At 37.4% G+C, this 13961-nt stretch overlaps 1 protein-coding gene across 4 annotated transcripts in view; it reads right to left on the reverse strand.

Annotated features, from left to right (window-relative positions):
• Window positions 1–606: 606 nt before the first annotated feature.
• Window positions 607–13961, reverse strand: part of LOC127629791 (amyloid beta precursor like protein 1-like) — a 61177-nt gene continuing 47822 nt past the window's right edge. Inside the window, exons 5-17 of one of the 4 annotated variants that reach the window (XM_052107034.1) lie at window positions 13072–13268; window positions 11143–11456; window positions 9413–9543; window positions 9220–9294; window positions 8813–8971; window positions 7202–7330; window positions 6629–6728; window positions 6325–6492; window positions 6101–6124; window positions 5889–5956; window positions 5504–5569; window positions 4841–4984; window positions 607–2399 (exon numbers count right to left, since the gene is read on the reverse strand). In XM_052107034.1, the coding sequence (XP_051962994.1) occupies window positions 2298–2399; window positions 4841–4984; window positions 5504–5569; window positions 5889–5956; window positions 6101–6124; window positions 6325–6492; window positions 6629–6728; window positions 7202–7330; window positions 8813–8971; window positions 9220–9294; window positions 9413–9543; window positions 11143–11456; window positions 13072–13268 (1677 nt within the window). In that variant the 3' untranslated portion in view covers window positions 607–2297. The remainder of the gene's footprint in view (window positions 2400–4840; window positions 4985–5503; window positions 5570–5888; window positions 5957–6100; window positions 6125–6324; window positions 6493–6628; window positions 6729–7201; window positions 7331–8812; window positions 8972–9219; window positions 9295–9412; window positions 9544–11142; window positions 11457–13071; window positions 13269–13961) is intronic. The other 3 variants (XM_052107036.1, XM_052107035.1, XM_052107037.1) reach the window with 3 other exon arrangements.

The following is a 13961-nucleotide window of genomic DNA, read 5'->3' on the forward strand; positions in this document are numbered from 1 at the left end:
GAGATTGGTTTATATAAGTGTTGTTTTGATTTGAAGTTAACATTTAAAAAGTACCGGGACCACATTTTGGTTTCACTTTGACTGATATGTTGTGTAATATAACAGAGAATGATACTGTATTCTCCTCAAAAATGAATTCTTCCTTTTAACAAAAAGATTCAGAGCAACAAATGATCTCTCTACAACAGGGGTGCCCACACTTTTTTGTGTGATGATCTACTTTTAAATGACCAACTCAATAAGATCTACCAACTAAAAAACACAGTTTCATTTAAAATAAGAAAATGCTTGTTGGGACTACTGCATGTATCCCTACATGGAATTCATCTTCTAATTAATAAAAAAATATATAATAATGTTCAATGTTGATATCATTCAGTTTTAAAACTAAATCCAAAACACCTACAGCACAATAGATTACAATAGCCAGGGCATTTACCTTATTCAGATGACGAGTAAATATTGACCAGGCAGTTTTGTTTATTCAGTTGCCATGACAACTAGGTTTGCGCATACACGCCTTCCAAGGATTTCTGAGAACAGAGCGCGAAATTGTGATGCTACTGCCCGGATTAGGCAAAACTGTCTGATTCGATTAATCCGGGCAGTAGCATCGCAATTTCGCGCTCTGTTCTCAGAAGTCCTTGGAAGGCGCGTATGCGCAAACCTAGTAGTCATGGCAACTGAATAAACAAAACCTCGTCTGGTCAATATTTACTCGTCAAGTGCAAGTCAGACAGAAACTAAAAGAAGGAAAGACATTATATTTATTTGTATTAAAATTTTACGAAAGTACATTTAAATTTTGTGCGATCTACCAGCATTGCCATTGCGATCGACGTATTGGGCACCCCTGCTCTACAACAAGCTAATGGTAAAACGGTTGCGTTAATGTTATTGTCACTGCGACAGACACCCAACATTTCTATCATACTAGAAATATATTAGACAGACAACTCGACAACCCTCTAATATTAAAAACAAACTTATGATTTTTTTAGGACAGCAAATTAAACCAATCTTTGAACCAGAACTTGTCATTCAAGTTGTAGCTACCAAGCATACCACCTTTTAGACGTGACAATAAATTAGTTTCCGTCATGTAACACAAACTCTCTCTATATGTAAAAGTTCCATGAACTACTATATGAAAACTGAGCGCTTAGCAATGCTAACTAATCTATGCTCTAACAGCTTTCTAGAAAATGCTGTGGTGTGTTAGGAGGAACGCGAATGGAGTCTATGTCTACCTAAGATACATTCAGTCAGAAGTTATTGTGTCATTTGCTTGTGCTGGTTTATACAACAGTCTGTTTTCATTCAGCCATGTTAGGAAATGTCTCTCTCTCGGTGTGAGCAGCACAAGCTCATCTTTACGTCCACACATTGCATCGATACAAATTAATGATAGAAACGTCTATTTTAGTTACGTCTTCAGTTATGTACACGTCATTGTTGCACTGTGATTTTTTCATTTTTATCAAAAAGCAAGAAACAGGACCAACACAAGTACGTTATAGCATCATACACCAAATTTTGCATGCTTTACGTTTATGGACTTCATATTACTTAGAATTTACTTTTAAAGAAGTAATGATAGAAAATATTTCTAAGCTTTTTTGGGTAGTATGTGGTACATTTAAAAACACTGATTCAGATAGACATTTCTTATTGTGTGATTGAGACTAATGATCTACCAGAATGTCAGATGGTTATCTATGAATACAAACTTTGTTCTTTTATCAGTCTGAAGTCTTTAAAATGAGTTAAATCTATAATTAGTTTGTCTAGGAGGGCCAACACTCATCTTCCCTCCCAGGTTTTCCAAGTGAACTCAAAAATATATTATTTCATCCATATCACAGTTTCACCATGAAATTAACTCTGCTTTGAAAATAGAAACAATAGAACAAACCAGTCTAGAACAGGTCTAGCTTCTTTGAAACCCACAATTCGTATGGAAATCATGTGGGGCACCTTTCCAAGATTTTAAATGGCATTGAAGGACACCCAAAATGCTTGCCGTGGCCACACCCTCACAAACGAAAGCAAAAACCGGGGATGAGAGAGCTTTCTATGTTCTGCGGATTCTGTTATTAGTTTTCTCTCCTGACGAGAGAGTAGTATGCAAACGTTTTACTACAAACTCCCTATTCACGTGCCGGGTTTGTTGTACATTTTTAACATCGGTCATATAGACATACATACAGTATAAGGGAGATGGGGTTGCCATTGAAACCCAGATCAAAAACATGAGGCAAGGGGGAGGGTATGGCCTTGTCACTGAAGACCACTCCTCAGTTCATTTGCTCAAAAAATTTGTAAGTGGGGTTTTCATAGCCGTGATTCTGCATCTTATTGAGCTGTCTTTCCTCTGGGGTCAGCATGGGGTCAACCTGCTTGGAGGGAGGGAGGGAGAGAGAGAGAGAGAGAGGGAGATAAAGAGCATAGTTTAAAAATGGAGTGTGAATATAAAGGAATGGGGTTGATTAATGAACAGAAACATATTTGCCAATCAGAAAAAGTTAGCCTTCAGCAAATCTAAAATCACTAGGGCAAGCACATCTGAGCAGGATTTCCATAGAAAAGACATTAAGATTCTTGCACGTTTGGGTGACCAGTATTAAAAAAGGTATTTATAAATGTGTAGATCATAATCTCCCATTACATACTTCTTTCTTATTACAATTCTTGTTTCTAATTAGACAATCTCTAAATTCTGCTGTCAAATATGTTTTTTATAATGACTGCTAAACTGTAGAGTTTAGTGGTATAGTGACATTGTGTAGATATACGGCAATAGTTATAGTGCATGTTTTTTTTTAACTAATGCGGATCATATTGAAACAGCAAGACATTTTTTTGAGTATCAAATTAAGATTAGGCCTATTTAGAATAACTTGAGTGCACAATTTCCAGTTAATTTCAATCACACATCCCAGTATTGTATAAACAAATCACTCTCCATTGTGATTGGATCAGTCAATGTGAGCCAACTTTGAACATTCTTTATAACAAATCTATTTGCACAACTTAAGAAAAACAAAGTGTTTTATAGGGGCCTTTAGCCCCTGCAACAGGGGGGCTTTTTACCCCAAGTACCATCCTTTGACCTATCGAATAGTTATTAAATTACCTTTGATTTATTGAACTTGACCAAATCTGAAAATGTCAAATAAGTATTTTGTCTCAAAATAAATGATCATTTCAGGGATTTTCATTAGCTAGATACATTTGCAACATTTAAAAATATATGTATAAAAAATGTGATCAAATTGCCTCAAAATCAACCTTTAGACACCACACACAAAGATCTCATAGACCATGAACATGTTGCACCGTATATTGACAAACAGGTGTTTGGGAAAGTGCTATGGTAGTTTTTGTTGCTATTTAGAGTTTAGTATATTTGGGTTTTTGGGAGAAATCAATGGAGCCGTTTACCCTGCGGGGCCTTTAGCCCCATTGTAACTTGATACACTATAAAAAGTGTGATTTTGTAATCAACCATTGATTTTTAACTTTGTTTCACATTACAGTACAAATCCATTTATTTCATAAATAAATATGATGTTTTGAAATTGCCTATATTATATTGCATTAATATATATATATATATATATATATATATATATATATATATATATATATATATATATATATATACATACATACAGTGTATTTACTGAATATACATATATAGTGTATGAATTGTTTGCATGCATTTGTACTATTTGCAGTACTGTAAACACTACTGTCTCTTTAAGAATACCAGCAGTCCAGTGAGTTTCAGTTTTTTTTGGTTGCACACATTAACAAACATGGCTTCTTTACTGCATCCATGCTATCTGTGGTTAGAATGAAATGTTTCTATTTTTGCTGTGTTTGATCAACAACTGCAAAAAGGGTATTAAAAGAGACATTGTTCAATGACAAATGGATTGCATGGGTCTCTACTTTGAAAACACATTAAACGCAATGAGTCAAACCAAAAGTTTACTCAACACGCAGTAAAAGGATCTCGGTACTTCTTCGCCAATTTACTACTCAATCACTGGGGAGTGAAATTAGAACATTTACCAGCCCATGGATAACCACAGACATTTAAAGACGCATAGGCGAGTGATTGACTCGCATCGAACTTGGGATTTAAGAATCGATGTCTGGATCATAAAAATGAAGAATTTGATGCATCTGAAAATCTATATCTTTACCCACCCCTTCTAGTTTCATGTCTTCAAATAATTTAGATGGCCACTTTCTTCTTTAATAATAAAACATTTTCATCTCAAATCAATCTTTCATGTCCAGTTTGGTAAGTAATAGTGGAGTAAACCGAATATTATACTGAACAGTAAACTTCATTAACTAAAAAGAAAATCCTGATATGATTAGATGTGATTCATACAGTACGGTATTTATCGTTCCTACCCCGAAAGTATTCTACAGTCAGTATTCAACATATGGCTGAGCATGTACAAATATAGTCTACTATTGGTAATGATATCCCTTTTATAAGATTGTTATATCTAACTGTTTAATTTATTATATATATATATATATATATATATATATATATATATATATATATATATATATATCCCATAGTAGCAGGAAGTTGCTTCAGGAAAGTTGGCAGTTACAGTATGTCCTATTGTGCTCTTTAAAGATGTAACAGCCAACTCTAATGCAATCACATGGGGTAAAATGTTAAAAAGTCTGTATTTAAACAATGTCATCACATTAAGACCATTGCAGCTAGAGGAGCCCTCATCAGGGTTATACTCCATGTGAGTGCCTCACAAAACAAGCCATTTCAGACTTTCAGCTGAACTCTTACCTCTACTATGCCATGGCTGATGGTTCCATATGGCTTACGGCGGACTAGCAACAAGCTGATAACCATCACCATGGCAATGGCCACAGCAACCACCAGCAGTCCCACCATCGCACCACGGTTAAATGTCTCTAAAACATCCGGCTGCTGTGGAAGAAGAGAAGAATCTCGAAAAACACATTCACCTTAAGAGCTCAATTTGTTTAGCCTTATTTGCATGTTTTTACATTTTTGAAAGTAAAACGGCATCCCTCCTTATCTACTGTCTGATTTTAGAGGAATATTTTCTACCTGTCAAGATTTGTTGCAATTCAGTGGTCCTACAGTACAACAGGGCTCTAAGCATATCTATTAACATTTAGTTAATAAAGTGTCTAAGTTAATTAGCTTGAAGATCTGTGGAGATTTCGGAGTGGTGGTGGCGTAGTGGCTAAAGCACAGGGCTGTTAATCAGAAGGTCACAGGTTCTAACCCAGCCACCACCATTGTGTCCTTGAGCAAGGCACTTAACTCCAGGTTGTTCCGGGGGGATTGTCCCTGTAATAATTGCACTGTAAGTTGCTTTGGATAAAAGCGTCTGCCAAATATGTAAATGTAAAGATTTCTTAAGGCCAACGTGAGCAGCACGTTATCGTTTCGACATAATGAAAGCATTTAAATACACACCAGCTCATCTCTCTGGATTCCTGGAGACTTGTAGACCACCTGCTTCAGTTCTACAGAGGTGTTGATCTGAGGAACACAGCAACACTTAGAGTTGATTATGTAAAGTTATAATTCCAATTTAAAGTTTTAGCTCAACTTGGCATTACGAAGCATAAATTCTGCATGCATTTTTATTTAGAAGCAGATCTGATCATCTGTATCAGTACAGAACTCCCTCTGCTGGTAAAAACTACTTAAGAGTTTCTGAAAGCCTGGTGCTATGGGTATTATTTGCACCTCCTTTTAAGTTAATCTGGTAAAAGCAAAAAAATTTCTTAGTAATACATACAGTATACATTAAATGTTTTGTTTTGTGTCCGTTTCAGAGCAGGGTTTTCCCCCTTACCTTTTCCTCATACTCATAAGTTGGTCCTCTCTCAGATGTGGTGTAGTCGTACTCATCTACTAAAGAAACTGCGAAAAGACAGAAAAGTGACCTTAGTTATTACAATAGTTATTAAATCGAACATGGTTTATGAACATCAAATAAACATCACAATAAACAATCCATCTAATAAATAATATGTAACTGGATGTGTGAACACAGCTATGAGTCACCTTTCTTGTCGCTGGGTTGGGGGTCTTCATTGAAGTTAACAAGAGAGGAGAAGCGTGGACAACAAAGTGGAAAATAAAGCATATTTAGGATTAGAAGACTTGTTTAAAGGTTTTTAAGGTTCCTTATATTAGTTGAAGAATCTGACATGCTGGCATTGTGATATATGTTTAGATAGGCCGGATGCCCTCCATTCAGTGTATGTGTTTTGTGTGTTTTGTAGTACCAATGCGTGGAGGGTATGGACGGTTCTTGAAAGCTCTATCCTCTTCCTCTTCATCATCTCTCTCTTCCTCACTCTCAGCAGGAAGAAGCTCCTCAGTGGTGCGTGTCTCAGAGAAGGAAGTGGTCATGAGCTCACTGATGTCCCCCCTTTCTGTTCTCACTAACTCCTCTACATACGATGGATGGATGGATGAATGGATAGATAAGAATAAGTGATAGAGAAATGAAGAGATCATTGAGTATTTGATGCACAAAACGATTGGCATCAAAACAAAACAAAATAAAACAAAACAAAGAGATCTTACGGATTTCGTCGTGGAGTTTCTCAGCCAGGCCGGGGACCTTATAGAGCAGAGCAAGGCTTTGGTTCATCCTCTCCTCGATCACATGCAGGTGAGTGTAGACCTTTAAAAACAGAAATGTATTTACTTTTTAATTTTTAGTGTTAATACATGTTTTAAATATCCTACTTTTTCCTATTCAGCCTTTGCTGGCTACACATGTTACATGATAAAATCACAAGAAGCAATGAATCTTATCGTGAAAGCAAGATGCAACAACAACAAACAACAAGATATTTTGTCAGTCACTTGGTTTTTCTGTTGTTTTGTGCTGAGTAACCCTGCCCACACTGAAATCTCATTGGTCTAAAATCCTGCTCCATCTAACTGTACATGAAACATCAAATATGTTCTGATTTGCTTTGATTTTATTGCTTTGTGGCAGCAGAAAACGTGTCTCATTGTGACTGGTTAGGACATGCAGTCAGATCATTGTTTTGATGTTTGCAAATGTGAGCTGTTAAATAAAAGGATGAATGGGAGGTTGAACGATATGGATATGAAAGTGTAAATTGGATCATGGTGAAAATTTCAAACCTGAAATTTCATCTGCTCAGCTTTTTGCGGGTCGGCAGACTCGATGTGCTGGTAATGACGCAGAGTGTGTCGTCGGTCCTTCTGCTCCGCGGCCATATAACGCTTCAGAGCCTGAAGCACACGGTCCGGCTGTGTTCATGTGTGAGTGAGTAGGAAAAAAACGAGGATTAGAAAACTGTATTAGCATATTACTTCAACATGCTATCAGCAATTAAAAACAACAAAAATTACTTTTTATTTTATTTTATTATATAACAGTATAAAAGACAAACAATCAGCCAAAAGATCCTTGATGTACTATTACTAGTTGTAATGTTGTTTATTAAAGGGGACCTATTATGCAAAATTCACTTTTACATGGTGTTTGTACATAAATGTGAGTCGGCAATGTGTGTACACAACCACCCTACAATTTTAAAAGTCTACCCACTCCTCTTATATTTCTATTCATCAAAAACAGTGTGTCAAAATGAATGGTTTTCATCACGTTAGAGCAGGCCTCGTGCGCGACTGGTGACGGACACCACCCTATGATTATAGATCCTTCCCTGAATGATCTACACACAGTCCGCCATTTTTCCCCGTGCTGGAGCAGATACAGTGAGAAGAATAATGTCTCAGCTTCGTAAGCATCATAAGTGTTCATAAAAGTGAACACAAGAGTCTTCATTTACTCCCGGAATCACAGCCACTGAAGACGTAGTGGACAAGTTTTGTTTTTGATGCAAATGTGCCCCAAAACATACAAAAATGTGTGTATGTTTGGGCAAATAATTTTTCACCAGACTGCTGTGTGAATGAGTGTCAATATAAAGCAGGATTTTCAATTTTTTTTATTCTCAAGCATGGATCAGTACCAACTGTTCGTGTTCCAGCTTTATATCCTGAAGATGTAAGTATCACACTTTATATTTTGTGAATGTTTGCAAATCGCCTTTCTGAATGTGCTTGTTAGCTGATTCCACATCTAATGCAGCTAAAGTTACCATTGTCTTTGATTGTATTCACGGATACCAGAGCTATGTGGGGGCGGGGAGCAGCAGCTCATTTGCATTTAAAGAGAAACACACGAAAACAGCGTGTTTTTGATTCCACTCAAAAAGAGTCATTTACAACATGGTATAATAAATTATCCGTGGGGTATTTTGAGCTGAAAATTCACAGACGCATTCTGGGGACACCTGAGACTTATATTACATCTTGTAAAAAGGGGCATAATCGGTCTCCTTTAAGATAATTAATTCAATTTTTGATTGCCTGCTAAACCTGTATCTTGCTATGTCAAAATCAAATCAAACAAATCAATTTTAATAGCGCTTTTGTTTTTTACAGTTTTTCAGAAAATCAACCTTTAAATGGCTTACTAATAGTTGTCTCTGCATATTAAGTTAGGATGAGAGAAAGTATTTTACCATCAAAAGAATTACACACTACAGCTTTAATCTTTTCTTACTAATATAATTCTGTGCCAGTATGGTTCTGCATTAATTTCTATATGTTCTTTTTGCTTATACTGTATTTCTAAATTAATACTATTTCTTTTAGTAATTCTTTTGAATATATAATATTGAGCTAATGTTTTAACAGCGTTTATTATTTAAAGAGGTAAACCTGTGGTGGGTCGCTCTGCACAGCGCTCAGGTAGCTCTCCAGGGCCAGTCTACGGTTATTATTCAAAGTGGCGACCACACGAGCCAGGTGTGTCTCTACCAACCTCTGCCTCTCACCAGCAACCTGCCCCTCAAGAGTCTGTAAAACAGACTGGAAGTGCTGAAGGGAGCGACAGAAAGAGAGTTTAGAGTGAATGAATCTCTGCTATAACAATAAAGCATTGCATGTGTAGTTTAGTTTAGATAGCGAATCAATTTTAAATGTCGAAATCTATTTTAAAGTGACTGTAATACTTTAAGTAGATGTGATACTTTAAGTGAAAAATGCTACAAAGGATAGAATATAGCCCCTTTTAACTGTAAAAGTTATCTACTTGACTGAAACTGCTAATACTATGATTATATTACCTCATTCAATGCTTGGCGGTCTGACTTGGGCAGGTTCTTTGACTGGTTGTCTGCTTCTGCCCACTCCTTCATGATCTGCACACACATGATTTCTTATAACATACTTTTTTTTTTGGATCAAAAATGTATGGATCATATAATTAAACACATATTCTAAAAAGGTTTCTCATGTGTTAAGTCCTGCCTTCCTCACCTCGTTGATGCGTTTCATTCGCCGTTCCTCCAGGTCCATTTTTGCACGCAGGAAGTTGGCATGTTCACTGTCATCACCCGGCATCTCAAAGTAAACATCAACGCCATCTGTAGGACGAGGTGTGGGCACTGCTTACAGGGAGGGAGAGAGAGTTAATTAATCATCAACCAATCAATAATTCACCCGATTAATCTTTCAAAGAAGGAAAAGAGAAAGACACCGATCACTATAGCTCAGTGAGGCTTCAGTAGCATCAATGCAGGGAGTCTGTATTCTTTAAATATTTAGCATTATGTATTTGAGAGGGAGTTAAACACATTCTGTTTAACTTCTGTTAGTGAGCTGGTCGGGTCTGATATTATACATTTACCAGCATCTGTGCTTCACTAATGAGCCTAATTCCTCTCTGAAGTAAAAAAACAATATGGACATAATATGCATTTCTCATATGCTGAGTATTATTCACCAATATAACCAGCACACAATATGACCTCTCTAGTGAGCTCCAGATATTATGTTTGAGAATACATAAACCAGATACACTAAACTTGTTTATTCTGTCTTTATTGATGCTTTGATAGCCTCTACACTGCTACTGTTATTCTCTGTATATGTGCCATTGGAAATACTTTATTACAGAAATAGAGGTAGATTGTCTTTTCTCCGACCAATGATTCCAGAGGAAAAACTACCCTTACAAAAAGTACAGTGGTGGTACCATGGTACAGTGATTCTGATGATCAACAGGAGAGAGAGATAGGGGCAGGGTCAGAGACACCAGTTTGAGAAAGAGACACATGCGGCCACACTGCCTGTGTGTTTGTTTGTTTATGTTTGTTTTATGTTGAGTTTTACATTAAAAGTTATGTTGAACGTTCAGCTGGTTCCCGCCTCCTACTTGCCCATCCTTTAATGGTACATATCCATGGGGAGCTGTGACTCAGGTGGTAGAGCGTGTCGGCCACTAATCACAGGGTTGGCGATTGGATTCCTGGCCCACATGACTCCACATGCCGAAGTGTCCTTGGGCAAGACACTGAACCACATGTTGCTCCCAATCTCAGGCTAGAGCCTTGCATGGCAGCTCTGCCGTCATTGGTGTGTGAATGGGTGAGTGAGTCAAAGTGTAAAGCTCTTTGAAAACCGCTAAGCTTAAAAAAGCACTATATATGTACAGACCATATACATATCCCCCCCAAAAAATGTATTACCATGGTACATGTAAAAAACATGGCATTATTATGGTACATGTCCAGAAATATGGTATTACCATGGTACATGTCCAAAAACACATGATTACCATTGCACATGTCCAAAACATGTTATTACCATGGTACATGTCCAAAAACATATGATTACCATTGTACATGTCCAAAACATTACCATTACCATTTGGTATGTCCAAAAACATATGGTTACCATTGAACATGTCCAAAACATGGTATTACCATGGTACATGTCCAAAAGCATATGATTACCATTGTACATGTCCAAAACATGGTATTACCAATGTACAAGTCCAGAAAACATTGTAATACCATGGTTCATGTTCAAAGACAAGTCCATCATGTTCAAAGGCAAATTTTAATAGCACCAATAACTTGTGAGAACTAAAACCAGGAATGTACATTAAGCAAGTAAACATGGTCAATTTTGATTTCATGTTGACTTAGATTACAGTACATGCCAAAAACATAAAATACCAGGTTTTACGCAGACTGAGAACTTACAGTTGTCCATCCGTGTCTGGGGTTGGGTGGAAGCTTTGGCAGTCTTGTCATAGTAGATGTTGTCCATGTAGTCTTGGGGCTGGAAATGAGAATCGATTGGATACTCATACTCCTCTTGGTCTTTTACTGTCGTGGTGGGTTCCTCTTCCTCTGCTTCCTCTACCTCAGCTGCCTCCTCTTCATTCCCTTCCTCCTCCTCTTCCTCTTCCTCATCTGCCTCTTCCTCCACTACCTCCTCCTCTTCCTCCTCCATATCATCTTCCTCTATGTCAGTCTCGGTGGAGGGACTGGGTGTGGTGGGCATCGTTTTCACACTGTTCGAGTGGGAAACAATTGAATGTAATTTCTTGACATTGGTTTTAGGAAGTTACATTAATATATTAACAGTCTTTTAACACATTTTACAGTATCAATAGTTTGTCGACATGCTTTGTGGATCTGAACTGAATGCAGTAGTTTTTTTATAGTATTTTTAAATCATTATGTTTACATTCACAGTCCACAGTGTTTTGTATTCACAACCGTATTTGCTGACAGCAGTGACTCTATAATTGTCTGTTCATACAACAGTTTACAGGAGCAGATAGAATACGCACAAGTTCACTGAAATCTCGATGTTCAGTTGTGAGTATTGAAAAAGTCTAACTTAAATTTAGATGTTCCTTTGGTTACAGAATGCAGTTGTCACTCTCGTTAATAACCAAACTGTATGTGAGCAGAACTGTAACACTGTATTCTTCTGCTATGTGAACGTAGACAGTGTGATGCAAGTTACTTGGTATTGTTCCTTTACAGAACAAAGTAAAATAAATAACCAATTTAAAACCAAAAAAAGGCTAGCTTAGACAATTAGCCAATCAAAAGAACAACTGCATATAAAGCATTGTTCAATTGAAAAGAGTAAGGTGTTGTTCACAACATATGCATTTTTTTATGTAAACAGGCACTGCGTTAAACTGGTTTTCAGCATCTTGCACATGAATGCCACGTTTTTAAGGCGAGGTGTCACGTTACAAAGAACTGAAAGTCATGTGACAAAATAACATGGCAGCAATCGAAGGTCGAGTTTGTCTTTGGGAGAAATGGCAACAAAACTACATTTGTTTAGAAACCTAATTGAGTTTTTACATTGAAACCTGTTTGAGTCAAAGATTCCAACCAAAACGTTTCAACTGATTTGCTATTTGTTAAATCTGAGCAATTTATCGTGAAACGCCAACGCTGCTAAACACAATGTACACTAACGTGTACTTAAGCATATTTTTCCATTAGAAATCCTATAATCACAGTGCATTATCACATTGAGAATAAATGGGTTCATCCAAAAGCTGAAAGATTTAGCTTTCAGAGCTTTATATGGAGTTGCAATTCAAACTGATCTGAGACCAGTGCAGACAGACAGCACAATGGAGGTTAAGTCCTTCACTAAATAGGGAGTAAGGGAGCATCCTATAGCGCACTAACTCCTAAAATCTTTGTTTCGTTTTAGGCTGTAGATTATGTATACACCACTCAACATGTTTGTCAAATATGGAACAGTACATAGTACAAAGATTTAGAATTGATATTGTATCATTTTATTTTAACATGGTTGACAGTGATTGGACGATTATAGTCACTACTTTGAATCAGAATTACTTATTGTAATTTCTGATATAATGTGTGAAATGTCTTTAAAACATAAATAACCAATACTCCTGGAAACACAATCAACAATTTGATGAAAGAAATCGGACTTTCTATAGCTTGGTATTATTTAACATTTCACAACCCGCTGTCCACATACATTTTTCGGAAATATATTTGCTTTAGATTTTAAAGTTTATTAGGTGCTACTAGTTACAAATCAAAAAGAGGAAGTGAAAATGCACACAGCAGTCACACTTGGGTCTTAGGAGGTTAAGATTAATGGTCCACAAATGTATATACCTAGTGGTAACTTTTTCTCCAGCCATGGATACAAGAGGTGGTGTTTCTCCTTGTACAATATCTGTTGTCTCTGTCTCACCACGGCCAGTTGTTCCAGCCCTGCCGGGGCAACACACATACTCCACTCCACGGAAACGGTCACCACATGGCAACAGCATCCCATAACTATGCAACTCCAGACTATCAGCTGTGCAAGCCTAGAGAGGGACAGAGAGAGAGAGAGAGAGAGAGAGAGATTAAAATACGAACCACATTAAATAAGTTTCATTTTGCCATGGAAGATGAATGACTGCAACAGGAATGCTTTAAAGAGTTTGAAGTATAGGGGGCCTGGGTAGCTCAGTGGTAAAGACGCTGTTTGCTAGTTTGAATCTCAGGGTGTGCTGAGTGACTCCAGCCAGGTCTCCTAAGCAACCAAACTGGCCCGGTTGCTAGGGAGGGTAGAGTCACACAGGATAACCTCCTCGTGATCGCTATAATGTGGTTTGCTCTCGGTGGGGTGTGTGGTGAGTTGTGTGTGGATGCCGCAGTGGATGGCGTGAAGCCTCCACACATGCTATATTTCCGCGGTAATGCACTCAACAAGCCACGTTGTAAGATGCGTGGGTTGATGGTCTCAGATGCAGAGGCAACTGAGATTCATCCTCCACCACCCGGATTGAGGCGAGTCACTACCCACCACGAGGACTTAAGAGCACATTGGGAATTGGGCATTCCAAATTGGGAGAAAAAGAAAAAAGAGCTTGAAGTGCATTATTTCTTTTTCCTCCCTTTGTAATTGAGAGTAGGTGCTGGAGGAGAAATGACCTACAAAATGTACAAGGAGATACTACAGAGATTGATACAGTATGAGAGATGAGATAGGAGATGAGAATAAGAGGATCATAGAT

Source organism: Xyrauchen texanus, chromosome 36 (assembly GCF_025860055.1).
Source record: "Xyrauchen texanus isolate HMW12.3.18 chromosome 36, RBS_HiC_50CHRs, whole genome shotgun sequence".
Lineage (NCBI taxonomy): Eukaryota > Metazoa > Chordata > Actinopteri > Cypriniformes > Catostomidae > Xyrauchen > Xyrauchen texanus.